At 39.8% G+C, this 25,959-nt stretch overlaps 16 protein-coding genes across 16 annotated transcripts; 10 read left to right on the forward strand and 6 right to left on the reverse strand. All coding sequences in view use genetic code 12, as the record gives it.

Annotated features, from left to right (window-relative positions):
- Positions 1–126: 126 nt before the first annotated feature.
- On the forward strand, positions 127–1,314 carry SHP1 (protein phosphatase regulator; the record flags this gene model as incomplete). Its single annotated transcript, XM_067690351.1, has 1 exon — positions 127–1,314. The coding sequence occupies one exon, from the start codon at positions 127–129 to the stop codon at positions 1,312–1,314; it is 1,188 nt and encodes a 395-aa protein (XP_067550185.1).
- Positions 1,315–1,488: 174 nt separating this feature from the next.
- Positions 1,489–4,461, forward strand: I9W82_000160 (uncharacterized protein; the record flags this gene model as incomplete). The annotated part of the gene is made up of 1 exon (XM_067690363.1): positions 1,489–4,461. One exon carries the CDS (start codon positions 1,489–1,491, stop codon positions 4,459–4,461), a length of 2,973 nt encoding a protein of 990 aa, XP_067550186.1.
- A 169-nt stretch (positions 4,462–4,630) lies between these two features.
- TRP2 (anthranilate synthase) lies at positions 4,631–6,233 on the forward strand (the record flags this gene model as incomplete). The annotated part of the gene is made up of 2 exons (XM_067690374.1): positions 4,631–4,633; positions 4,689–6,233. 2 exons carry the CDS (start codon positions 4,631–4,633, stop codon positions 6,231–6,233), a joined length of 1,548 nt encoding a protein of 515 aa, XP_067550187.1.
- Positions 6,234–6,653: 420 nt separating this feature from the next.
- DOT6 (Dot6p) lies at positions 6,654–8,411 on the forward strand (the record flags this gene model as incomplete). The annotated part of the gene is made up of 1 exon (XM_067690385.1): positions 6,654–8,411. The coding sequence occupies one exon, from the start codon at positions 6,654–6,656 to the stop codon at positions 8,409–8,411; it is 1,758 nt and encodes a 585-aa protein (XP_067550188.1).
- Positions 8,412–8,474: 63 nt separating this feature from the next.
- On the reverse strand, positions 8,475–9,095 carry I9W82_000163 (aminoacyl-tRNA hydrolase; the record flags this gene model as incomplete). Its single annotated transcript, XM_067690396.1, has 1 exon — positions 8,475–9,095. The coding sequence occupies one exon, from the start codon at positions 9,093–9,095 to the stop codon at positions 8,475–8,477; it is 621 nt and encodes a 206-aa protein (XP_067550189.1).
- A 154-nt stretch (positions 9,096–9,249) lies between these two features.
- I9W82_000164 (uncharacterized protein) lies at positions 9,250–9,885 on the reverse strand (the record flags this gene model as incomplete). The annotated part of the gene is made up of 1 exon (XM_067690407.1): positions 9,250–9,885. The coding sequence occupies one exon, from the start codon at positions 9,883–9,885 to the stop codon at positions 9,250–9,252; it is 636 nt and encodes a 211-aa protein (XP_067550190.1).
- Positions 9,886–10,354: 469 nt separating this feature from the next.
- On the forward strand, positions 10,355–12,328 carry SAS3 (Sas3p; the record flags this gene model as incomplete). The annotated part of the gene is made up of 1 exon (XM_067690418.1): positions 10,355–12,328. One exon carries the CDS (start codon positions 10,355–10,357, stop codon positions 12,326–12,328), a length of 1,974 nt encoding a protein of 657 aa, XP_067550191.1.
- Positions 12,329–12,402: 74 nt separating this feature from the next.
- Positions 12,403–13,557, reverse strand: I9W82_000166 (3'-5'-exodeoxyribonuclease; the record flags this gene model as incomplete). Its single annotated transcript, XM_067690429.1, has 1 exon — positions 12,403–13,557. The coding sequence occupies one exon, from the start codon at positions 13,555–13,557 to the stop codon at positions 12,403–12,405; it is 1,155 nt and encodes a 384-aa protein (XP_067550192.1).
- Positions 13,558–14,898: 1,341 nt separating this feature from the next.
- On the forward strand, positions 14,899–16,560 carry I9W82_000167 (uncharacterized protein; the record flags this gene model as incomplete). The annotated part of the gene is made up of 1 exon (XM_067690440.1): positions 14,899–16,560. The coding sequence occupies one exon, from the start codon at positions 14,899–14,901 to the stop codon at positions 16,558–16,560; it is 1,662 nt and encodes a 553-aa protein (XP_067550193.1).
- A 112-nt stretch (positions 16,561–16,672) lies between these two features.
- On the reverse strand, positions 16,673–17,554 carry I9W82_000168 (uncharacterized protein; the record flags this gene model as incomplete). The annotated part of the gene is made up of 1 exon (XM_067690451.1): positions 16,673–17,554. The coding sequence occupies one exon, from the start codon at positions 17,552–17,554 to the stop codon at positions 16,673–16,675; it is 882 nt and encodes a 293-aa protein (XP_067550194.1).
- Positions 17,555–17,698: 144 nt separating this feature from the next.
- I9W82_000169 (MIND complex subunit) lies at positions 17,699–18,292 on the forward strand (the record flags this gene model as incomplete). Its single annotated transcript, XM_067690462.1, has 1 exon — positions 17,699–18,292. One exon carries the CDS (start codon positions 17,699–17,701, stop codon positions 18,290–18,292), a length of 594 nt encoding a protein of 197 aa, XP_067550195.1.
- Positions 18,293–18,320: 28 nt separating this feature from the next.
- Positions 18,321–19,271, reverse strand: I9W82_000170 (mitochondrial 37S ribosomal protein uS15m; the record flags this gene model as incomplete). Its single annotated transcript, XM_067690474.1, has 1 exon — positions 18,321–19,271. One exon carries the CDS (start codon positions 19,269–19,271, stop codon positions 18,321–18,323), a length of 951 nt encoding a protein of 316 aa, XP_067550196.1.
- A 502-nt stretch (positions 19,272–19,773) lies between these two features.
- MGE1 (Mge1p) lies at positions 19,774–20,520 on the forward strand (the record flags this gene model as incomplete). The annotated part of the gene is made up of 1 exon (XM_067690485.1): positions 19,774–20,520. One exon carries the CDS (start codon positions 19,774–19,776, stop codon positions 20,518–20,520), a length of 747 nt encoding a protein of 248 aa, XP_067550197.1.
- Positions 20,521–20,906: 386 nt separating this feature from the next.
- On the forward strand, positions 20,907–22,040 carry LYS12 (homoisocitrate dehydrogenase; the record flags this gene model as incomplete). Its single annotated transcript, XM_067690496.1, has 1 exon — positions 20,907–22,040. The coding sequence occupies one exon, from the start codon at positions 20,907–20,909 to the stop codon at positions 22,038–22,040; it is 1,134 nt and encodes a 377-aa protein (XP_067550198.1).
- Positions 22,041–22,061: 21 nt separating this feature from the next.
- I9W82_000173 (uncharacterized protein) lies at positions 22,062–23,156 on the reverse strand (the record flags this gene model as incomplete). The annotated part of the gene is made up of 1 exon (XM_067690507.1): positions 22,062–23,156. The coding sequence occupies one exon, from the start codon at positions 23,154–23,156 to the stop codon at positions 22,062–22,064; it is 1,095 nt and encodes a 364-aa protein (XP_067550199.1).
- Positions 23,157–23,294: 138 nt separating this feature from the next.
- I9W82_000174 (transcription factor TFIIIB subunit) lies at positions 23,295–25,258 on the forward strand (the record flags this gene model as incomplete). Its single annotated transcript, XM_067690518.1, has 2 exons — positions 23,295–24,837; positions 24,918–25,258. 2 exons carry the CDS (start codon positions 23,295–23,297, stop codon positions 25,256–25,258), a joined length of 1,884 nt encoding a protein of 627 aa, XP_067550200.1.
- Between the last annotated feature and the right edge of the window lie 701 nt (positions 25,259–25,959).

Raw genomic sequence — 25,959 nt, forward strand, 5'->3', positions numbered from 1 at the left:
TCTCTTCAACGAGGTAGCTCCTGTTTTGCCATCAACAAAAAAAATTAAACCACTCTTTTCTCCCACCTACAGGAAGCAAATTTATCAATTGTATCATATATACGGAATCACTCCTATACTTCAATCATGTCAGAAGATAACCCTCACGTTGCCGAATTTATTTCAATCACCAATGCCTCAAAAAGCTTAGCCGAGCAGTATTTACTGAGGAATGACAACGATTTGGTTGAAGCTATTGAGGACTACTACGCCAATTCTGAACATGGACAACAACCCACAGAACAGCACGAGCCCCCAATATTGACACAAGGATCTGGCTCTGCAACCGGTCAATCTGCTGGTTCTGCTTCAAAGAAAAGAAAGGCCCAGGGTGGTATCAAAACTTTCCGAGACTTGAATAATGAGGATGATGATCTGGAAGAGGATAGCACCAATAACAATTTCTTCACTGGTGGTGAGAAGTCAGCATTGCAAGTGGAAGACCCCAATAAAGATAAAAACAATGGAGACCAAAATTTGATTGACCAAATCTTTCAAAAAGCAAGGGAGCAGATGAATACACCAGATGATCGTCCAAGTGCTCAGCAGCCGCAACCTTCACATGAAACTGCCCATTTTTCCGGCACAGGGTTTAAATTGGGTGACGGAACAGTACCAAGTGAACAGATTGAAGACCCTCATGCTCAGGCTAGAGAATTATTAAATCGATTCCGTCCAAAAAAGGTTAATCGAGAGATCACATTTTGGAGACAAGGGTTCACTGTTGGTGACAGTGAATTATACAGTTATGATGACGAAAAGAATAAGAGGATATTGAGTGAAATTGAACAAGGAAGGGTTCCTATTTCTATTTTGCAAGTGGATCCCGGGGATGATGTTGATGTAACAGTGTCTAAAAGAACAGACGAGGATTATACCCCACCCAAGAGAAAAGTTGGTGGATATCACGGGGCTGGTCATAGACTCGGATCACCTGTTCCTGGTGAGCCAATCATTACTGGGACTAAGGAGGAAAGTGCCAAGGAATCTACGCCAGCGGACGCAACACCAAAACCCATCGATGAAGGGCAAGGTGACACCCCAGTACAAATTAGATTTGCTAATGGCAAAAGGGCTTCACATAAATTCAACTCCAGTGATTCAATCTCAGTTGTTTACAATTTCGTGAGAAACCACGAAAACAATGCTGAGAATGCTGGCAGAAACTTCACATTAAGCCATGCATTTCCTGTCAAACCCATTGAGGAGAGTAGTGAAGTAACTATTGGCGATGCAAAGTTGAAGAATTCTGTTGTAGTGCAAAGATGGGTATAGAGTGTATAGAAACTAAGTCCACTTGTGATGCCGAAAAAATTATTATTGGAATCGATTTTGGAAATTTTGCAGACAACTTCCATCTCTCCTTCATCCCTACACCCAACAACAAATGATACGAATACAGTCACATATATAATGCTACGATACTACACTATACCAAGATTGCGACATATGCGACAGTTGCGACCGAAGCATCGTCTAAGAGTTTTGCATAATTTCGTGTTGGTGAAAAATCTTTCAATAGGGCCCAAGATATTTGATGAGGGAATCTCTTCGGAGGAGAGAATAAGTCAGCACGTAGATGATTCGGTGAAAGAGTTCTATAGAGGGCAAGGTCAATTTAGACCGAGCTTTATCTCGAGCTATAAGCATCTTGTTTCAGAAAAGGCACCACCCACTATTCCACTACCATTACTACCGCCAACAGATTTTCAAAATATAATAAAAGTTAGCAAGTACAATGTACCGCAAATAGGATCATTTGTCGAGTTTCAAACTGAGAACGAGATGAAAGTGGGAGTGGTTGTTCAAGACTTGCAAGCCAGATTTGATGAGAGATTGAATCATGTTCTAGTGTTAACTAATGATAACGAAATCGTTACAGTTAAACCATTAAGTATCAAGTTCCATTTATACAAGGTAATTCCTGATGGAGTCATTGACTATCAAGAGATACTACAAGAGCGTCACAACCTGTCTCAATCAGATCGCCAAAGAGGAGTTGCGCTTGTGAATAGGTTTCTCGTTGACACTGCAAATTGCAAACAGCGATTATCGTCTCTGATGGATAAGGTTTTCAGTCAACTAACACTGGACAAGATTAGATCTATTTCCTTATTGGATATAATAGACTTTGTGGAATTTAGAGAATCGGAAGTGGTAAGAACAACGTCGTCGATTTATCACCAATTTGTCTTACTATACGCCATTCACGCCAATCTTGTTGATTCTTGTCAATGGGTGGTTCCAAACTACTTTGGCGATACTCCATCAAATGTGTTTTTATGGGAACATTCGAACAACTATCATTCTTCGGCACAGTACTTTGTCAATACTCAAGATACTTGGCTACATATTTACCGATTTAGACAGAGAATGTCCAACAATGAAGACATAGCAGATATAAATGCTTTCCTACAAAAGTTGAAATCTTTGTCCAAAGAAGAGATGAATCCATATTTGAACGTATTTGAAGGAAGACATTTTATTGACATTCTTCTGGCAATGAAGTTTGCTATTATTTATCCTCACAGTTCCATAATTGCAGGGCTTGCTAAGTTGGATGTCTTTGATACAACACCAACGCCATCGGATATACATCGACTACTCGTTGATTTGAAAGTGTATGACGATACTACCACGATATCTGACATTTACTTGTCACTGGGCCTATTAGGAACTTCGAAAAGTTTGAGTGTGACCCAAGTGGATCAGTTGAACTTCAAGGCACCAGCTTCGTTCAACGTGAGGGATAATTTCAAGCACTTGAGATCAGGAAGAACCTATTACAACGATCACGTTATTTATGGATTGGTTGATGACGGAGAAGATGTGGCGAGCTTTGGAATATCAATCGAGTCGTTAAACTCCAGGAAGCATTTGATCAACGTACACATACCTGACTTGATCACTCATGTCTCCGCCGATAGCAAAACCTTCAAGTCTATTTTCCAATTTGGGACTATAACTGAGACTTTAACTCATTTATGCAATGGCGAAAGCTGGAATTGCTTGTATCCGGAAAAAGTTGCCTTGGATAGAAAATTTCATAATTATTCCAACTATGACGAAAGTGAAGAAATATGGGGCGATGTAATCGACATGGAACAAAGGTCGGGCAAAAAAAGACGTGGATTTTCTAAAGCTACCTGCTTAACCATTTCCTTTGAGTTCAATTCCTATGAATCAAATCCATTCGAGGATTATGACGGGAAGGTATCCGTCAGCTTCGACTCCATTTCCAATGTAAATGTTAAAAATGTTAACAAAAAGGTGTTGCAAGAATGTCTCACTGGAGAGTTGGAGCCATCATTCTTTAAGTTGCTTCGACGTAAGCACCGCCTGGAGTCTGGCACTGTATGTCAAGAGAATTCGTTGAACAAAACTGATATTCATAATATCAACTACATAGGGGGCGTTTTAAAGACTTTTCAAAAGGTCAGGGGACTAGAAGGTGCTGCAATATCACTGAAGGGACACCATGGTTTTGTTAATTTGAGAACTAAGCAATACAAGAGTGGTCACGGCTTGAAAACGGAGATTATCAAATCAGAATTTTCCAGTAAAACTCCACAAGCAGACTTTATGCACAGGGAAGCAAAAGTGTTTGCCGACAGCTTAGCTTCTGTGTTTTCATTCCAAAATCAAATTCCACTTCTTATTCGATCACAAGAATTAGACTCTAACGAATTTGATAAAGATAGCGTGCTCGTGCAACACGATAACATCATGATGCCCGTTTATGAATCTCATGAATATTCTCATAGTATCATGGCAAAAGATGAATCTGATAGCATCTCATTAAATGCAAAGTTTATTTCCCACAATTACCTTGCGCCAAAATATTCAACAACTAATCATGAACGCAATGTACCCCTAGGATTGTCCATGGGATATGCCAAGGTGTTTGACATTTTCCACTCAGGAGAAGCACTTTTCAACCAGTTCCAGCTTTTATCATTTGCCCAAAACGACTACCAACGGGCCGTGTTGAAAAAGTATCAATACTTGGAATTCGTTGAGAAATTCAACCACTTGAAGAGCCTTGGATACAACTTGAATGGTCCCTTGCCGGAGAGAAAGCTCAATCTGTTGATCAACCTGGCAAACGTCAATGACTTGAAAACAATATTGCTGTATCGTATGCACAAATTTTGGGTACTCACTTGGCTCCATCAAAAACGTGCTGAAAGAGATTTACCGGATGAGAGTAGATTTGAGTGTATCACAACTCATGTTGAGCAGTTTGGCTCTAACAAAGTATGTAAAGCTTATTGTTCAGAGTTAGGAATCGAGGTTGATGCTTTATGCCTAGTTGATCAGGACATCAAGGTTGGAACCACTTTGGTTTGTGATGAGATCCTTTATTTGGATCCAATTGGAGGCTGCTGTATGCTAGATGGTAGAGGCGATATTCGTATATAGTTATGTAGTTTACACTTCACAGTAATGCATGTAATGAAACGATTTTTTTGCAAAGTCTGATCGTCTAGATTATGCATTAGTCATAAAGAGTGGCCATTTGCAACAAATTTTTTTTCTTCTTCACAATCACAATCTTTCTGAAATCACATCACAGCCTATACGGAGCATAATGGTATGTTGGGTCTAATCCATATCGAGCCTCAATGTATACTAACTTTGCAATACAGTTACAACCGGTCCAACCGTCAATTGAAACTTTAAAGAAATCAATAGAGGCGAACTCAGGTTCAACAAACCCGCCAAACTTGTACCCAATCTACAAATACGTGGGCCATAATGATATTTCAGTTCACCAAGCCTACCTCAGATTGGCCAACATCAATGACAAGAATAGATCACCTTCATTCCTTTTTGAATCATCAGTGCATGGAGATACCGTTGATCGTTATTCATTTATTGGAATCAATCCATCGAAAGTGATAAAGACTGGAGATGATCCAAGTAAGTTTAGTGCCGGATATTGCGATGTAGATCCAATAACTGTGCTAGAAAAGGAATTGTCTCATTTCAAGCAAGCTTCGTTACCTGGTTTGCCAAAGTTCAGTGGAGGTGCAACTGGATATATTTCATATGATTGTATTAAATACTTTGAACCTAAAACGAAAAGACCATTGAAGGATGTTCTTGGATTACCAGAGGCAGTGTTGATGTTTTGTGACTTGGTGGTGGCATTTGACCATGTGTACCAAAGATTCCAAATTATCTACAACATCAAAGTAGATAAATCTCATGACTTGGAGGAGGAATACAAGAAGGGTGTTCAAAAGATTGGTGAGATTGAAAAGCTTTTGTTGAGAAATGTTTCCAACGAGGAGATATTCCCACGTCAAGGGCCTATCAAAATGAATCAAAATTTTACTTCCAATATTGGACAGGAAGGTTATGAAAAGCATGTTTCCACTTTGAAGGACCATATATTGAAAGGTGACATCATTCAAGCAGTTCCTTCACAAAGGATTGCTCGTCCTACTGAACTACACCCGTTTAATATTTATAGACATTTAAGAACGGTGAATCCATCCCCATACTTATTTTACATTGACTTGATTGATTTCCAAATTATTGGTGCATCGCCTGAGTTATTGGTGCAATCTGACACCAGTGGTAGAGTTGTTACTCATCCTATTGCTGGTACAATCAAGAGAGGAAAAACAAATGAAGAAGATGAAAAGAATGCTGAACTTTTGAGATCTAGTTTGAAGGACAGAGCTGAACATATTATGCTTGTTGATTTGGCACGTAATGATGTCAACCGTGTTTGTAAACCTGAAACTAACAAGGTGGATAAATTACTTACGATCCAACGGTTCTCGCATGTGATGCATTTAGTATCAGAAGTCAGTGGAACTTTGCGTGATGATCAAACTCGATTTGATGCATTCAGATCGATTTTCCCTGCTGGAACTACTAGTGGAGCACCTAAGGTGAAGGCCATGGAGCTCATTGCTGAATTGGAAAAGGAAAAGAGGGGCGTGTATGCCGGAGCTGTGGGACACTGGGGTTATGATGGGAAGACAATGGACACCTGTATTGCATTGCGGACGATGGTGTTTAAGGATGGTGTAGCTTATTTACAAGCAGGTGGAGGAATTGTATTTGACAGTGATGAATATGAGGAGTATATGGAGACTATGAACAAAATGAGGGCAAATAATAACACGATTGTGGAAGCTGAAATGATCTGGGCTGATAAAGTTGGCACAATAGAGTAAGCTTAGGTATATGTGTATATAGTGGCTTGTAACTGGGAACCAATCTTTCATGACCGTTTGTAGAGCTTAGTTGATCATCCAAAGTGTGGTGGTGCACACGACTAAATAAACCGAATCACATGACCTGGTTTACGAAATAGACACATCCATACCGCAATACGTTTTCAAGTTGGGTGGATTTTTGATTTTCGTTGAAAACCAAAAATGTTGTTCAAACCGATGATCATCTTGAAACTATTTCAGCAAGCCTCCACAACGTAATCTGGACTGCAATTCAACCAACAGGAAGACTAATTTACATTATTCAAATTTCCTGGCCAAATCACTCATTGTCTCCCAACGCTAAATTCGAGATCGCTTCTGTTTTGATTTTCGGCCCTATTCCTGTCTATGGGAAACTCGATCTGACTTGTATAAATGATGAGCTCGGCAGATTTCGACGCTATCAGTTCAGAAGACCATAAGGGTCTTACAATGGGAGGGGGAGAAGGATCCATGTCTCCAGAATCCTCACTATCGGCGAGTCACGCCTCTCCAACAAGTTCTCAGAAAGCAAGCAATAGAACACCAACCTCTTGGGATGCCGAAGATGATGTTCTACTAATGCATTTAAAAGATCGTCAGAAACTAGGCTGGAAAGCTATAGCCAGTCATTTCACCAATAGAACGCCAAATGCTTGCCAGTTTCGATGGAGGAGGTTGAAGTCTGGAAATTTAAAGAACCCACCAAAATCAGCGGCAGCGTTGGGTGAGCAATTCAAGCAAAATCCTACAATGTCAAGCTCGTCTTCTAAAAAGAAAGCTCAGCCAGTACCAAAAACCAAAATGCAAACAACCGACTCGGAATTCCCATATGACCCAACGCCTACGGGAGGATTTCAGGGCTTTGACAACAGCATTTCATCCGCTTTAGCTGGACTTAATGCATTATCAAACTCACCCTCATATCTCTCCAGTCCAGCTCCTGCAGCCACCACCCCCAAAATGCTGGTAGGTTCACCGGACACTTATGCTTCAGGACGAGCAAATCTGATAACTAGTCTAAGTCATAGATACGAGGGTTCACCGGAACAGGAGAACCCTTTGGAAACGCTGAGCCGAACAGGGATTGTGATACCAGGAACTAATGGGTCGGGTGGATACTATGCAGATGTGTCAGTTGACCCCACTATGAACTTACCACACATGAGGACACACCCTGAGACCCCATCCTCCCTTACACCTAGAAATTCAACTTCCAATGCAAGCGCACGTGGTGCTCGGGATAGTACGAGTTTGCACCCACGAGATCACAACTCTGGTTCAATTTCAGTGGCAGCCGCCGCTTTGCGCAACAATTCCATCATTCAATTTACAAACGATGAAAGAGCATCCATCCTGTCTATAGCGAGAGCATCAATATCGTCATTGCCCTCAAAGTCAATGAACATTCCTCACCACCAGCTGGGAGCTACTTCTTTGGCCCATCTTCCTGTTCTTTTTGGTGGTGCGGGAAGCATAAGTGGGCCGTCAAGGAATTCAAGTATAAGTGGTGCAGCAGGAGTGCATCAAACTACTGTTTCTAGCTTGAGGAATGGGTCTTTGGCGGGCCCTAGTCTGGGTTATTATTCCAGATCAGGATCTGTTGTTATACCGCACAACACAGAGAAGTCGGACGAACCGTTGAAGATTAATAAGGAAATGGTTGAACATAATAATAAAAAAGTACAGAAAATGAAAAAGAATATGCCATCATCATCAGGGCATACCAAAAAGAAGTCGAAAAAGGCCAAATTGGATCTCCCGTGGACAATGGAAGAGGATGAGCTTTTGATCAATAGGCGTAATCGTGAATTGTCCTTTGCTGAGCTATCTATTCTTTTACCACAGAGAACAGAGGGAGAAATTTGGGCACGTATAGATTATTTGGAAAAGTTGAGAAATGGAAGTGATGCTTCATCTGGCGGAAGAGATCGAAGGGGAAACAGACAATCATCTATTGGTTTAGATGTACATGATTTGTACGATGATGATGATGAAGATGACGTTATAGCGGGCATTGGGATCGGTGTTAGCGATGATGATGATGATGATGATAACCCTTTGATTGACGATGATGGAAGCAACATCGATGTGATGAGAAGAACCAAACGAAGGGCCAGCTCCTCCATAAACCCATTAACCAAACGTCCGAGATGAGTGCAGACAAAGATTTTTATTTTGAAGATGGATGTAATACATAGAGATTATATACTCAATCTGTTAATATAGTTTCAATTCTCCGGTGATTTGATCTAAAACCCTCTTAGGCGCTGGTCCAAGACCCAACACAGTTGCACTTCCAGCAGCTATTTGTGTTCTTCCAGCATCATGTATTATACAAGCATTGACACCTACACTAATTGCTTGCGCATAAAGCATATCCATCTCTTCTTGATTTGGAACTTGAAGAGTTATTTTTGCTTGTCCGTTACCATATTCCCACCTTCTCACCATTTCCGGGTTGTATGCATCAGAGTTGGGATTGGTTATCTTCTTGTACAAAGATAATGTGGCGTGAGAACATTGTGCAGCTGCCTTTCCCTTGCCCATTTTAAGATCCTGTCGAACAACAAGTGTCATTCTGACTTCGCCCGGGATTTCATTCAATGCTAATGAGTTGATATCTAGTTCTTCTTCCTCGTCTTCTTCCTCTTCGTCTGTTTCGTCTTCTGTTTCGTCTTCTGTTTCGTTATGGGATGCATCTCGGGGAGAAACAGTTCTTCTGGCCAATCTTCGCTTTTTGGCTGACAGAGTCAGAGCTTTGAGAAGCTGATTGGTGTAGAATCCTGTTATGAAAGATAATACACTTATAGATAGTATTGCTATGGTTAAATTAGTCATGGAGTCAGTGTGTGTGGGTGAAAGTGTGAATCATCATAACTTCAGAGTTTTTTTTTTTTTTTTTCTTCACGTGTCAAGCCCCATCCCAGATGACGTGCATGGCCGGCCGCCAGACACGTCTCAAGCACAGATATTTCAACTGCATTATATGCCCTTATGCTAGAACTTTAGGTTTCAGCTTTTTCTTCTTGCTTTTCTTTTCAATTTTGTTTGAATACTTTCTCCAATTTTGAACTCTTGAATCTCGTGTCTGCTCCCACTCATTTTCTATCTTTCTCTTCAACTCCTTTTCCTCCTTCATATGTTTCTGCATTTCATTCTTTCTTGTCTCTTCACTAATTTTTGCCAATTTTTCCAATTCGAAATGTGCCAATTCGTTTTCAATAATTTCATTCACCTGTAATCTAATTTTCACATTGACCGGATCGTTGAAACTTGTTGGTATATCATCAGATTGAAATGTGGCGTAAATTGACACTAACCTCTGTTTTTCCTTAAATTCTTCATCATTTGCATCAGTAGCTGCGAGACTCTTTTGAGCCTTCTTAAGTCTATCAAAAGCCTCCGATGCTCGAGGATGATCAGTCTTGTCGGGATGGATCAATAACGATTTTTTCCTGTATATCTTGGTAATCAACAGCGGTATGCTATCTAACGAAGTGACCAATGGATTGATTTCGGTGATGGCAAAGAAATCCAGCTCATTACATCTAAGTATCCTGTCTATTTCATTGTTCCTGTTGAGAGCAGATTCTTCGATTGAAAGTATTCTATCAAGATCATCAGACATGTCAAGTTAAAAGTGACGTGTACAGGCAATCGTGGGTAAATCTCTCTATGTGTACTGCGATGACTTTGAGGCTTCCTCTCTTTTCAATTGCAAAAAGTTATGATCTTTCAAAAGGAAGCGTGTACACACGCAATCACGTAGTTTTTCCTTGCTCAAGTTTGTGTAATTATTGTGGGTTTTGTTGCGTGTGTTGATTTTGAAGAGAAAAAAAAAAAATAAAAACAAGAGAAAAAGAAACACAAGACATATATATATTTCAATCGAATCCTTAACAAAATCTTTTGCAAATACTTCGACTACTGAGTTTCCATTTGATAGAGTCATTTGATCATTGAAAGTGAAAGCCACAAGTCTTGAAAAGTGCTTCAAAGTTCATTGAAAAATCCTGTTGTTTGATACCTGATTCCAATTGTTGTTATTACATTTTATTTTTATTTTTTATTTTTCTTTTCGTGAAGATGTTCTTATCATGGTACTGCACCTACTAAATCAGCTACGAATCACAAATAACCATGTATACTCGAATATAATTCCAGATGATTTGGAGAAACGAAGTCACCGACTGAGGCCGGCCAATGACTACTCACTCAAGAGAATGATCCAAAAAACGCGAGAGGTGGTTGAACAGGAACCACCAAGGAAGAAAGTGAATCGAAAGGTAAATGTAAGCACTAATAGACACCAATTTGTGGTTACTATCAGGTATAGATCAAAGACTAAGAAAGAACTACCTTACAAGGGAGTACTTGGGTACCCTGACTGTATAATTAATGACACAGATCCAACCAAGGAAGAAAGAGTACGATTTGAAAAACTTCGACTGGAGGGTGTGCAGCTACGCAATAAGTTGAACAATGAAAACTCAACAGATGATAACGAGAAACTACCTCACAAAATAAACGAGGCTGTCAAAGAATCAACACCATCTACTATCGCGTTAAGCAAGTCAAAGATTAAAAAGATTATGTTTCGAGATCACGAAATTGAAACCTGGTATGTTGCTCCATATCCAGAGGAATACTCCCAATGCGAAACTTTATACATTTGTGAGTATTGTTTAAAGTACATGAATTCCCCAATTTCCTACAAGCGCCATCAACTAAAAAACTGTAATTTTTCAAATCACCACCCTCCAGGTACCGAAATTTATCGAGACTCGAATGTATCCTTTTGGGAAGTTGATGGAAGAAAGAGTATAAATTACTGTCAAAATGTTTGTCTTTTGGCCAAATTATTTTTGAATTCGAAAACATTGTATTATGACGTGGAGCCATTTGTGTTTTATATTTTAACCGAGAGGGACCAAAAGAGCCCTTCAAAACATCATTTCGTGGGTTATTTTTCAAAAGAGAAGTTGAATAACCTGGATTACAATGTTTCATGTATACTTACGTTGCCAATATACCAACGAAAGGGTTATGGACACTTACTTATTGATTTCAGCTATTTATTAACTAGAAATGAGTTCAAATACGGGACTCCAGAGAAACCATTGAGTGGCTTGGGTTTGCTAAGCTATAGAAATTACTGGAAAGTGACTATTGCTTTCAAGCTACGAGAGCTTTACCAAATGTACGAAGGTCTGGAGAAACTCGATATATCACTTGCAGTTTTGTGCAAGATGACTGGAATGACTCCGGCTAATGTTGTCGTGGCTTTGGAGCAGCTACATGCCCTTTATTGCCAGCAAGATGGTGATGAAACTAAATTTGCCATTGTGATAAATTGGGACATAATCAGCGAAGTTATAACTAAATGGGAGGCCAAGTCATACACTAGACTCGATTACAGTAAACTTTTGTGGAAGCCAATGCTTTTTGGCCCAAGTGGTGGTATCAACTCCGCACCTGCATTGATCCAGAATGGCAAACATACTCCTCATAACAATATCTCCCAAGTGGCTGAGTTTTTGAAGGACGATATTTACAACCCATATTCATTTGAGGAAGAGGCGTGGAAGGAAGTTGCACTATTTTCAGAGACAGCAAGAGAAGAAATAACCTCTATTGAAAACTATTTTGAATGCAAGCCCAACAGCAACCAAGTCAAAATGAAGCCTAAGAAGCGATCAAAGGAAGATGTAGAGGTGGATCTAGATGCTGTTGCAGATATATTCCAGGATGAAGATGTCCTAAAGTCCGATGTTGATGAGGAGTCTAGTTTCGAAGATAATGATTTTGAGGAAGATGAGGAGAACGAGGCAAACGAGTCAAACGACGAGAGTCTGGATCTTGAAGAGTTGCCAGTTAATGTGTCAGAGTCCGATTCTGATTCTGACTCTTATGTTGAAGACGAGATTCAATATACCAGGCGGTCCAGTTGGAGCAAGAGATCTTCACCTGTTAAAAGAAGAACCATAAACGTGTTGGAGGGTGACAACAGACCTAGAGGCAGAGGCCGACCAAAGGGAACTTTCAAACTACCTAGAGGGAAATCCAAATAAATTTCTCTCTAATTAGAGCAAAAATTTCACTTAAAATTCTTATTTAATTTTGTATTATTATTATATGACCCCATTTAATGAAAAACTTTAACGGAGTTGTTATAAACTGTATCTATAAAATTTTCTATTCCTTCGTCATCGGTTATACCATGTAACTTAGAGAGAATCTCAGCTACGTGGCCCACTTGCACAGGTTCATTACGGGATTTAATCATTGGCTTGCTGAGTACCCCGATTCTCGTTTCTTTAGGAGGCGCTTCGTTTTCGAGCCTTTGCTGTACGTAGGCAGCATGCTTTGCATAATGCTCCTTTTTAATAGCAGGAAATGGCAAATTTTCATCTAGCTTAAACTGAGGGCTTGCTTCGTTTAAACTTTCAGTTTCAATTTCCGGGTAGAATTTGTTTGGATATGGTGAAATCGATTTATAGCTTGCATGACTTTTCCTTATTTCACACCATGGCGCATCTGTTTCAATCATGAGCTTTTGAACGGGTATTTTGGATGCCACATCCAAGTTCTCCTCTGTTTTTAAAGAGCAACCATTGACTCCAATGTAAAAACCGAGATTTAGCAATTTATTCAACTCCTCTTCTGTCCCAGTAAATGAATGCACTACGCCACTGTCGACAACACCTTCGTCAATGTAAGGTTTTATTATACTAATAAAATCATCGCAAGCGGCTCTCATGTGTAAGAATAAAGGAATCTTGAAATCAACTTCGCGTAGGATATCCAATTGGCGTTGAAACATTTCAAGCTGTTGGTGTTTCGTGGAGTAGTGGAGTCTATCATAGTCCAACCCAATCTCTCCAAATGCCTTCACATGTCCCAGTTTATAACCTTCGATTAGAATATTGCGCAACTCTGTGAGTTTCTGATCAACATCAGGTCTCAATTCTTCGATATAGTTATCTCCCTGCTTTACGTAAAATTCACTAGCAACTGAACAAGGATGCACACCTGCCGTGGAGTTGAATTGGTTTCTATACTTTTTACACAAGTCAAAATGGTCTCGACTCTCTTTGATTGTAGATGCAGTAATTAGCATGCGATCGACGTTGAATAAATGGGCTCGGCCAATCACATCTTCTATATCACATGGATGCTTTGGATTGGTGGACCCGTTATAACAACCTTGAAACATGGAGTCTGAAAAGTTGACACCTATATCAAAATACCTTGGTCTCCATGACATATTTCTGGTCAAACGATTGCGCAATTTGTTCATATAAGAAACAAGTACATCAAAAATGAGAGAAATTGAAAATTGTTTAAAAGATTTGTTTACACAAATTGCCCTTGCGAGAAAAACGGTTTGGTTGTATCGCACATCATTCTATACTCATTGAATACTCATTCTAGTCAATGGTATGGATAGTTCAGAGAAAGGAGCACTCATCTTATCATTGCTTTGTATCAAGGAATTTCTTGACTTGCCAGACTTGAAATTTTTGCAGAAAGAGAATGCTGGAGCCATCTTTCAATTCACTTCGGCGATGAGGAAGATTAAGAAAACTAGGAACGTCACATCTTAAAGGTGTTCAGTCACTGCAAAATTACTCTTGCTTGTGGTGTTTGTGTCTTTTCTGATAAGCGATATCAAAATAAGGTTACCGTCAAGTGTTACCTATCAAGTGGTGCTGGAAGTTGGATAGTGCCACGCTTTTAATTATACAATACAGGAAATCGCGCGGCTTTCAAGGCTTCAACTGCGAAGCTCGTCTGCTAATGCCGTGCTTGATTTTGAATACTGTTGGTCCACATACAAGTGGTTGCCATCTTAGAAGTGATGAGAAGATCGAATCCCCACGATACGCAACTGCTATAGTTTGCACAGAGATTCATTGACCCGCATAAGAGCAAGAAGTTCAGCGACGAGACAGAGATCTGCAAATATTGGAAAAAGGTTGTGAATTTGCTATGATTGACTTTCTTGAAAAACTTGTGGGGCGACTATGAAAGTCCCCAACAGGTGTTCCCCATTGCAAAGAGAGTTTGGGATCCTTATTGGTGCCACCTCAAGAGTCGTGCGATAGAGATTGGTCTGCTGATAAGAATTTGATCAAGGTTTCTGGGGTAGAGGTAAAACCTTCCTCTTTGGGTAATATGTCACTGCCTATTATTATACTTTTGATCAAAATACGATCAAAACTTTATTTCACGAAAGATATTGAAATGTATGGAGGATCTTTGGAAAATAATATTGTTTTGTGTACAAATTCCTTCTTTTACTTTAATTTTATCAACCCCACCTAAAACAAATCAAAACCACATAGTAATAGGCACCAGTATGCGATTTGTGTGCATGCAAGACCAGGTTACCTATGAGAAGATAAGATGGACGTGACTTTTGTGGAGGTGTTTTGCTTGGCGCCTTTCATAATCTTTTTTTATTATCTTTGAATGCTCCAGTAACGCTTAAGAAAATAAATATTCCGCCAAATTGTCACCAACGAGTTAGCGTCGGGCCGCCAGCATTGGTGGAATTACATAAATAGGTTGGAAAGTACTCCAATTATTTGAGTACCATGCTGGTTTCAACTTTTACTACAACAATTTTTATCAAACCATGTCAGATCCAGAGAATAACCCAATAGTCCATGATGACTACAATTTCCCACCAGGGACAGTCCATCTTGTTGATATGCACGGTAACTTGGATGTCAAGAAAGGAGACGGTAATATCATCTTGCATCCACAGCCCACATCCAATGTGAATGATCCGTTAAGATGGTCCAAATCCAAAAGAAACTTACAATTTGCCTTGATTTGGTTCTGGGCTTTTATGTTGGCTCTTACTTTGGGGTTCATGGGCCCATTCTTTGCTGTCTGGGTTGAAGAGTGGAATACAACGTATAACGAATTGGGAGTAGCAGTTGCTTTAGGGTTCTTAGGGTTAGGTGTAGGTGTGTGCTTTATCCAACCAACTGGTTTGAAGTTGGGAAAAGTGTTTGTTTATAATATGGGAACTATCCTTGCTATCGTCGCATGTGCTATGGGATCTCAGTCATCTAACATTGGCTATTTCCATGCTTTTAGAATTTTGGCAGGTTTGGCTGCATCTCCCGTTGATACGTTGGTAGAAATTTCCGCAAATGATTTGTTCTTCCAGCATGAAAGATCTACCGCATTTAGTTCCTTGATTTTGGCATTGTATGGGGGTACCGATTTAGGTCCAGTTGCAGCTGGTTATATTGCTCAAAGTATGCACTGGAGTTGGTGTTACTACATTCAAATCATCATTTACATTCCGTTATTAGTACTTCAATTCTTTTGGATGGAAGAAACTACATTTAGACGTTCCAAGAACGAAGAAGAGGAGTTAGAGGAGGAAATTCTTGCCCAAATCAAATCACACGAGACTGGACAGATTGCTGCAATTGCAAGTGATCAAAAGGAAAACCTCGATGTTGTGGTTGACTCCAAGTCTGATGAGGACGACCAATCAAAGAAAAGCTACTGGCAAAGACACAAATTGTATCATACCGAAGAAAACGATCAAAGATCATGGTTATGCATTTTTATGAGACCTTTCTACTTAGTTGGGTTCCCTGCTGTCGTGTGGAGTGGTATGATTTATGGTTTCCAAATGTTTTGGTTATCCCTTGTTATCAATACCCAGTCTGCTATATACTCAGTTGAGCCATATAACTTTAGTGTCAACAATGTTGGTTTGACTACGATGGGTCTTTTCGTCGGGAATGTCGTTGGTATGTTTTATGGAGGACCATTTGTGGATTGGTTTGCCATCAAAATGGCTGAGCGTAATAATGGTATTATGGAACCAGAACATAGGTTGCACACCATGCTTATCCCCACAATTTTCAATGCAGTAGGAATTTTGGCTTATGGTTTAGGATCGTATTACGGTATGCACTGGGCTATTTCAGTTGTGGTTGGTCAAGGTTTAATGGGATTTGCTATGAGTTCCTCTGGTGCAATCTGCTTGGTCTACGCTGTTGAATGTTATGAAAAATTGGCAAGTGAAAGTCTTGTGTTGATTTTATTTATAAGAAACATGATTGGTATGGGATTCTCTTTTGCCATTTCCCCATGGATTGCCGCACAAGGTTTAATGAAAACTTCCTATACCATGTTTGCTCTTTCAGTGCTTGTTAATGGAAGTTATCTCATCTTGACTTGGAAAGGTAAGGCGATTAGACGTTGGTCGAAAGATCGTTATGAGAGGATCAGTGTTCCATCTTATGGAGAGATCTTTAAGAGAGGGTGAGGGGGAGATGATACAACTTTTATGAATTTTTATTTATTTCTGTGTGTTTTGGATATGTTTATGTGAGAGTATAACTTTAATGAAAAATGGTCTAACTAAATTGATGTAGAACCTATAAAATATCAACTTCATCATTCTCAACAACAGAGGTCTTAATCTTCAACAACAATTGGGTCTTTAATTTATCAAGCTTGCTGAACTTGTCGTAATCAAATACTTTATCAGAATAGTCTTCAACATCCCCATTGTTAATACTCTCCAACAACCCCTCTATCAATTTGCATTCTCTAGTTTCAGGCCAGTTAGGATCATCCTGTGCATACTTTTCCATTCTCTTTTCAGTCTCCACTACATCTTCGGTACACAAAACGGACAATATAGATTTGAAGAAATAATCCTTCAAGCTCCATTTAGTCAATGAGTTGTTCAACAGGTTCTTAATCACAGTATCGTATAGTTCAATAGCTTTCTTGTATTCACCACTTGCGGCTGATAAGTCTGCGCACTTAAGAAATGCTTTATTTGAAAGAGCTTCAGCATTATCTGTAGTAAAGTAGTCACCAGCCTGCTCGTAACTCTTGATAGCATTGGACGTGTCTCCAACACTTTCATACAATTCCGCCAAGTCCATGGTAAAGTTGGCGGCTCTTCTGAACTGCCCATTCTGTGTCAAAAAGATATGAATTGCTTGTGACAACGCATCAATGGCATTTGTAGGAGAGGCCGATTTATAACACTTGTATGCCTCCACCAAATGGTTAGCAGCATCATTATGGTTATTTAAACTCTTTTGCACTTCTGCAGCTTTCATGAATTGGTTTCCCGCTTGGTTAAAGTCCTTCTTCAACCTATAGCTGTTAGCGGCTTGAATGTATAAATCAGTTGCGTCCTCTTTACGAATGGATTGGGATGAGCCTGAAATGAACAGGAAAAAACCCAGTTGGGGTTTGAGTAGTTTCTCTGCTTCAGCTATTAATTGTTTTGGATCAGACATGATATACAGTTGTTGATGGTAAGATCGTCTTTGGTTGCCTTCTCCTTGCTTCCTTTCTGCGACACAATTTTTTTTTTATTTTTTTCTACGCAAAAACACAGCTACCAGAAACTGTAAACAAAAGGTATCAAGAAAGTAGCCAGGATGAGTTCGACACCTAATAGAGTCAGATTTCAAAGACTTCAAGTTCTTGGGAGAAGAGCGGTGGAGCAGGTGCTCAAGACGTCATTTTCAGAAGAACAAGTGAAGCAATGCTATCCAACTATCATGGAATCAGAAGCAGGTGCTGCAAAGTTGGAAACTGGAATAACATGCCTTCAAGAATATCTTCACGATAGTACGGTGACAGAATTCAACCACATATATGAGGAAAACTCTTTATCTCAGAAGCTAGATGAGTTGGACGAGCTTATACATCTGGCACAAGAAAGGAAGCGGAGAGGTGGATCAACAAATGAGGAAAAACAAGTTGCGATCGACAAGTTACCAGCAGACGATATCATGAATTCGATAGTACTCAGCAACAAAGAGGATGTTTTGGGGAAATTGAGATTGATTTATGAGCAATTGTGCAACGATAATGACGATATGCTACGGTCATTGGATGAAAAATCAAAAGAGAATGAAACTCTTGCGGGCAAGATATTTGAGATTTGGGAACCAATACTACGCCAGCAAGAGGTGATTCAAAGGGATCCAATACAGATAGACAAGTCTTTATACAAGTCTACTATTTAGTATATATACAGATGGAAAACAAATGGACCTAAATGAGATTCTCCTTTTGCATGATTTCGTAATTTTTCTTAGCCAAATCATGATATTCACTAACTCTATCCCGAAGTTTCTTAACTCTAAGGTTCTTTCTCTTTGCACTTTGAGTTTCCTTGATCAACACTTTGTCACCCCATACCTTGTAATCTTGCAAGTACTGTCTTCCCATATTGAACTCGGCGGTAATAACATCATCCGTCAAGCCTAACTTGGCAATTGCATAATAGTACTTCTTTGGATCTTGTCTTTTCAAATAACGCAAAAGCTTTTGTCTATACTGAACCAATTCTCGGACAGCTTTCGTAGTAGTGTGGTCGTTCTTGTTTTCCTTTACGTGTCTCATCCCGAAATGAATCTTGACGGTCATGACTGCTGCTTGAACTTCTGGAGAGGCAGTATCCCCTGGCTCTCTTTGCAATTCCTCACGGGCGTACTTGAGAGCCAACTTCTTCTTGTCCTTGCTGTTGGTATTTCTCAAGTTCAAAATAGTAAGCACGGCCCTTCTTTTATTTTCTTCGACCTGTTGTACCTCTCTGCGTATTTCTTCATTATTTGAAGAATTTTCAAGAGATAATTTCTCTGCTGCGTACAAGAGCTTCTCCATTTCTGCTCGATCAACATCATAAGCCAAATTTGATTCTTGATCTTCAACTTTTTGCATAATCCTGGTAAAAAATTGACATTTGGGATCTCCCAAGACTGGATCTACTTGAAATGGAACATTCTTTGCATCATACTGTTTCAATGTGTTGACATCTCGTATGATTTGTTTCTTTAATCTTTTCTCTCTTCTTCTCAACTTCTTTTCCTTCTTATGAGGAGTTCCTGGTTCTATAAATTGCTTGGCAGCAAGCTTTGGACCAAGACTGACGTGTTTGATGGGACTTGCCTGGGACAACAAGGGTCTCCCTATGGAAAACCAACGAGATGGCAATTTAAACATGACAGAGTCTGTACTTGATTAGGTTGAACTGTTTGATTTTTTTTCTTTTTTTTCAAACTTTTTTTCTTTTTCAGTGGATGTTTTTTACACAGACGATTCCGATTTGCAAACATTGAACGCAGTTGCCTCTTTGCAAGAGATTGATTTCAATTGGTATATCTTGACCTAAGTGTTTTGTTAATCTGGTATCAGAGACTGTACTACAGTGTTGTGCAGTGGATGTCCCCTTTTCCAGTTATTACTGCATGAGCTAGTATGAGTTAATACCAAGGCAAGCTGTAACGACGAACCTCTGCTTGATATCTCTTGATAAAGTATTTCTTCGACTCTTATAATTGAAATATATAGAGCTCTACATCGCTCAGTCTACATCTCTTTACTAGATTACACTATTGCAAGCGCTACCGACTTCACCGAAACTTGTAGAAAAATTTTCGCAATTTTTTTTTTTACATTGGGTCAGGCTTCGGAGATCTTTCCTTCACTCAATACCACAACGATAATGCAAAGAGTTTTACAGCAATCTTTCAAGAGGACGATTCAAGCTCGTGCCAATATAGCATCCCCTTCGCTTAGGTACTCACCTCGCTTACCACTTTATCAATTTGCGCGTTTCAACTCAACCAAACCGGAGGCAAAAGAGGCCACAGAGTCTGCAAGTAAAGATGCTGAGCAAGGAGAACAAAAGTCAGAGGAGACTGCTACAAATACCAAAGAGGCAGAGGTCAATGATGCTCCAGAGCCTGCCGAGAACCCAGAGTTCAAAGAGTTGAAGGATAAATTGGAAAAGAAAGACAAAGATTTGGCCCTTATGAAGAACCACTACGCCAAAGCAAAAGCTGATTTCCGCAGCTTACAAGAGACAACCAAGAAAGAAGTGCAAAATGCTAAAGATTTTGCTTTGCAAAAACTTGCAAAGGATTTGTTAGAGTCGATAGACAATTTCAATTTAGCTTTGGATCATGTTAAGGAAGACACCCTTAAAGCCAATGAAGAAGTTAAGAACTTGTATGAAGGTGTGGACATGACGAGAAATATTTTTGAAAAGACGTTGCAAAAGCACGGAATTGAAAAAATTGAACCATTGGGAGAAAAGTTTGATCCTAATTTGCATGAGGCTACTTTCGAAATTGCTCAACCAGACAAGGAGCCAGGTTCTGTTTTCTTTGTCCAACAAACTGGTTATACTTTGAATAAGAGAGTATTGAGGCCTGCCAAGGTTGGTGTTGTCAAGAGTGAAGATAACTAAATAGCATGAAATGTGTAATGTCTTGTATATAATGAATGAACTCTTTTTTACAGCTTTAGATATGATAAGGCCAAACAACTGGCGGAGCTGTAAACAGTAGGGCTTGTGAGGTCCGCGCAATTTTATTCCGTCAATGCTTAGACGCCGGGTTCGGAATTGTTTCCCCCATCCCATTTATCCAGACACACTTTTTTTTTTGTTTCCTTCCTCTGACTCACTCACGGCGAATTTAAAGTCGATTAGTTTTTGTGTTCGGCCCATTTTCTGATAACCGCGCTCTCGCCCCATATGAATTTGACTTTTTTTTTTTTTTTCACAAACTTTTCATCCTTTTCTTCATACTATTTTACTCTTTTGGTTAACCATAGACATATCACTATTTAGTAATGTTGGCAGTTAAATCTTCAATGCGTCGCTTTTCCACTACAGCTTCTGCTTGCAAATCAATCAAGATTGGGTTGATCCCAGGTGATGGAATTGGAAGGGAAGTAATTCCTGCAGGCCAAAAAGTGTTGGAAAGTTTACCTTCAAAATACGACTTGCAATTCGAATTTGTTCAATTGGATGCCGGTTATGAATTGTTCAAGAAAACAGGAACTGCCTTGCCAGAAAAGACAGTCGATGTTTTAAAGAATGAGTGTGATGGAGCCTTATTTGGAGCTGTTTCTTCACCAACAACTAAAGTAGCTGGGTACTCATCTCCAATTGTTGCATTGAGAAAGAAGTTGGGCCTTTACGCCAATGTACGCCCGGTCAAATCTGTTAAGGGGATTGGAAGACCTGTTGATATGGTCATTGTCCGTGAAAACACTGAAGATTTATATATTAAGGAAGAAAAGATCTATGAGAAAGAAGATGGAACTAAAGTTGCTGAGGCAATCAAGAGGATATCTGAAACTGCGCTGAAAAGAATTGCAAAGATGGCATTTGATATTGCTGTTCAAAGACAAGCTATTAGAGATGCTTCATCGTCTTCGAGTGACCAGCTCCACACTTCACCTTCGGTCACAGTTACCCACAAATCGAATGTCTTGTCACAATCAGATGGATTGTTCCGTGAGTCATGTAAAGAAGTATACGACGCTAACAAGGATAAATATCAAAATGTTGAGTACAAAGAGCAAATTGTTGATTCTATGGTCTACAAAATGTTCAGAGATCCAGAAGTCTTTGATGTTGTTGTTGCACCAAACTTATACGGTGACATTTTGAGTGACGGTGCTGCTGCTTTGGTAGGGTCATTGGGTGTAGTTCCTTCCGCTAACGTTGGTGATTCCTTTGCCATTGGGGAACCTTGTCATGGTTCTGCCCCAGATATTGAGGGAAAAGGAATTTCAAATCCAATTGCCACAATCAGATCCACTGCATTAATGTTGGAGTTCATGGGATACCCAGAAGCTGCAGCAAAAATATATGAAGCTGTTGATGCTAATTTGGCTGAGGATAAAATCAAGACCCCAGACTTGGGTGGAAAATCATCTACAAATGAGGTTGTTGAGGATATCATCAAAAGATTTTAAAAAAAAAAATTGTCTATAGTTTTAATAAGGCTTGAATCTTTGACTTTTACTTTTATGTGTTTTCTTGTGATGCTTTTTAGCGTCACTCTTTTCCTTGACCGTGGGAATCGAAGGTGGTGATGAAGCGGTTCCAATGGAGTAATGTTTGAGCAGCTCGTGTAACTCCCAAAGCTTGACTTTCCCATCTTCACCGCATGTTAGACATTGAGTCGTATTTGGCTTGATTACAACATCCCTCACCACCTCTTCACCATGTGCACCGGGCAAATTTATTGTCTTTGAGTTTTTGAACTTCTCTTTCTTGGGATTGAATGGCACGATGAATAAGTTTTTGGTTGAGTTTGCACCGTAGGCTGCAAACCCACACGGGTTGATGTCCACTACATACTCATTGTTTGGCCATTGCTGTCGTAAGTCTCCTCTATCGTCTTGCTTTGGCTCTACCAATTCTTCATAGTTTGTGTCGTTTAGGTCGTGAAATAATAGCGTCTCAATGTGTGTCAAAATGGAGATCCTCGATTCTGAAACAAAATGGCATGAGTGGACTGAGCCATAATTTATCACTTGATGCAAAGCATCATCTTCATCCGGTTTCGATAAGTCATAAACATTTACATAACCGTCTGTGGAGCCTGACATTAAGTAGTTACTCAAAGTAGGATGAAACTCAAGTGCAGTTACGTCGTCGTGGTGTGAATCGATAAAAGATTTCACAATTTGTGATGTATTCCTTAAATCCCAAACATGTACTTCAGCATCTGCACCTAGTAGTTCAGTACCCCCAGCTACTGAATCACCTAGTGAAGCTAGCGATAAAAAGTTTGATTTCCCATTGCCTAATGACGCCTCACAATTGGAGGTCCTTGCATCCCAAATCTTTATCCCATCGGTAGAGCATGTTGCAATTAAACTGTCATTAATGACTTTCATGTCGTTAATGCTGCTTTCATGAGCCAGATCTATTCTCATTATAGGGGTGGACACATTTTGTAACGAGTACCCGAATAATCCTCCGCTACTCGTTGAAGCAGCAAACCCTTCACCAATAAACCCCAATTTCAAAACCCAATCGTCCGCTTTATTAGCGGTCCAGGTATATTTGCATGTGGCAGCCATGTGTAGGTGAGATGAGAAGCGACCAGAAAGAAGAGCTTAAAATACGAAAAAAAAAATAAAAATAAAAATTAAAAAGGGCAAACATAAACAACGGTTTCCTGACACCCAAATACAGACAATACCTCCAGTTCCTCCAATATGAGTAGTTTAGTTAAAAAGGGAAGTCAGTTTGCTCCAAAGCTAAAGAATCCAGTCAGAAAAAAAGCCACTCCAAAACCTACGGCTACTCCAGAGCCATCCCAAAATGTGCCGCCTAGTGGATCAGATGCACCTCCTCCTAGCAAAAGCACTTCAGACCAGTTAAATACTCCACCAGCCACACAGGTTGACAAACCCCGCTCTTCATTCAGTATTAAAGGTGCTTCTAGTAAAAAGGGAGCACTTTCTGAGGAGGTGGTAGATCCAATAGATAGTCTGAAGCCTCAAGAATCTTCGGCAATTGCTGATAGTTCGGATGAAGATGAAGAGACCCTTAAGCAACATGCACAAATCCTACGTAGAGCTTCATCGCGGAGATTGTCAGGAATAAATCCAGGATTTAGAAGTCGATCTGCATCGGTTTCTCATCGACCGGGGAGCGAAGATAATCAGTCATCTGCAAGAATTATAATCCCTCAGCCTAAATCAACAAAGAGGAGGAGGTCACTGGTGGGTTTACGGAATCAAAAGAGGACCTCTACGGGGGTACCAAATGTGGCTACGGCTCCTGCACTTAAACCATCGCTGGCAGTAACATCCTCGACGGTTCGACCAGTTGGTCATTCTCCTTCACCATCTTCATCTACAAGCACTACGTCCAGGATATTGAACTCAAATGTCAGTCATTTGTTCCCTGCGTTGAGAAACTCTGCCGCTCCACTAAGCAAGATCATGAATGATACTGAATCCGAACCACCTGCTGCTGCAGCTGTCGAGAAGACCAAAGCAGATAGAGTAAGCAAGGAATTTGTTGTGGGAATTGATCCAAGAACTAATAAGTTGCGAAAATTTAGGCGTAGAGATGCACCGAAGTCTGAAGTCAAAGAGGAAACAGAAGGAGGGTTTACAAGGGTTGCTGATAAGCTGTTGGACGATTTGATTCCAATTGCTCCAGAGAATTTAATAACAACTGTGACAAACATAAGCCAGATTCCATCCGGAATAAAAGAAGAGGATTTGGAGTTGTACGGAGAGCTTGATTTCGATTACGATGGCATGACAGTGGCTGATTTGTGCAAGCCAACCTTGAAGATCGGTAGCGTAAGCTCCAGCTTTAAATTGGCACAAGAAGCGGAAGCCCAATTGAAGCAAAAGAAGGTACAACGCAGGCTAGATAGAATAAGAGCAAGACAAGAAAGAATATCTTTGGAAGAAGCGACGTTAAAGAACGAAGGAAAGACAGATGAGGAGATCCTTCTTGAAAAAGAAGGCAAAAAACCAAAGCTGGGAACAGACTTGCTAAATCTTGAAGAAGATGAAGGACCCTCAATGTCGTCTGCGTTGCAATTGACATTAGTCGATGGAAAAATTGGATACAGTGAAGAATCTGCAGTTGTTGTCAAGCCTAGAGCTGACGCTTCCGGCCGCACAGTTGAGGATTCAAATCCTTTTGCAAATCCAGTCACTTCAACAACGTACAGCAAACGAACATATACAGACAAGTGGACACCAGACGAATTGAATGAATTCTACCAAGCATTGAGTATGGTACCGACTTTTCCTTGATTGCACAACTATACCCTCACCGCACAAGAAAGCAAATCAAGTCAAAGTTTGTTTTAGAAGAGAGAAAGTATCCAGAAGTGATTGAATTGGCCTTGAAAAGAAAATTACCGGTGGATTTCAAAAAGTATTGTGATGCAACCAACAATGAAATCAAGACCATTGAGCAGTATAATGAAGAATTGAAGAAGGTCAGAATAGAGCATGAGCAAAGTATGAATGCCATTGCGATTGAGAGAGAGAAGGCGTTCAAAGAAGATGCCGAGGCTAATAGAAGGCGCGAAATTGAGATCAGAACAGGATTCACAGGATCCAAATCCATGACAACAGCGGAAAGGAGAAAGGAATTGCGAAAGAACGAAACAGTTGTTGGAACTATTGATGATATAAAAAATCGTTGATTTTGTATAAATAAAATCTCTTTATAATTAAAACGAAGTCAGACAATTGCACGTGCGAAAAAAATTGACTTCTGTAGCTGAAAAATTGCGGCACATAAGTAAAACAATAGAAAACAATAGTGTCATAGTAAGAGAATTTTTTGGAAAAATTTCCAACACTCTGACGTGTTGGTCATATGATGCAACTTTGATGTCGTCACCTAAAGATTTCGTGTTAAAGATCACTCCTCCCCTTGATGGTGATACGCAGCCGCTTACATCACGAGATGTTTTGAAGTTTTCCGTAAAACATAGAGTTCCTCCATTAATTTACCGAGCGAGATGTTGGCTTCTATGCGGCTCAATTTTTGGAATTGTTATATATGGAGCATACAACTACGAGTCAATCACCTCATTTCAAAATTTGGCCGTTCTACTAATCCAAGCACTGATTGTCTTGTTACTTTGCGTTATTCAAGAGCCTTGTGATACTTTGACCATTATGAAAGGAATTGGAGCACAGTTGGAGTCCAACAAGACCTTGTCTTTTCAAAGCACTAACACGTTTATACCAATCAGCAATATCATTGATTTAGTGATACATGAAGGATTTCATAATTATGGGCAAGTTATCTTCTATATGTGTTTTTTAACAAAAGGCTTTCGGCTGGAGAAGCCAGGAAAAGATGATGTAATACAGGTGGTATTTGGTGAGTTTTTAC

This window comes from Candida metapsilosis (assembly GCF_017655625.1).
Source record: "Candida metapsilosis strain BP57 chromosome Unknown scaffold1, whole genome shotgun sequence".
Taxonomy (NCBI): domain Eukaryota; kingdom Fungi; phylum Ascomycota; class Pichiomycetes; order Serinales; family Debaryomycetaceae; genus Lodderomyces; species Lodderomyces metapsilosis.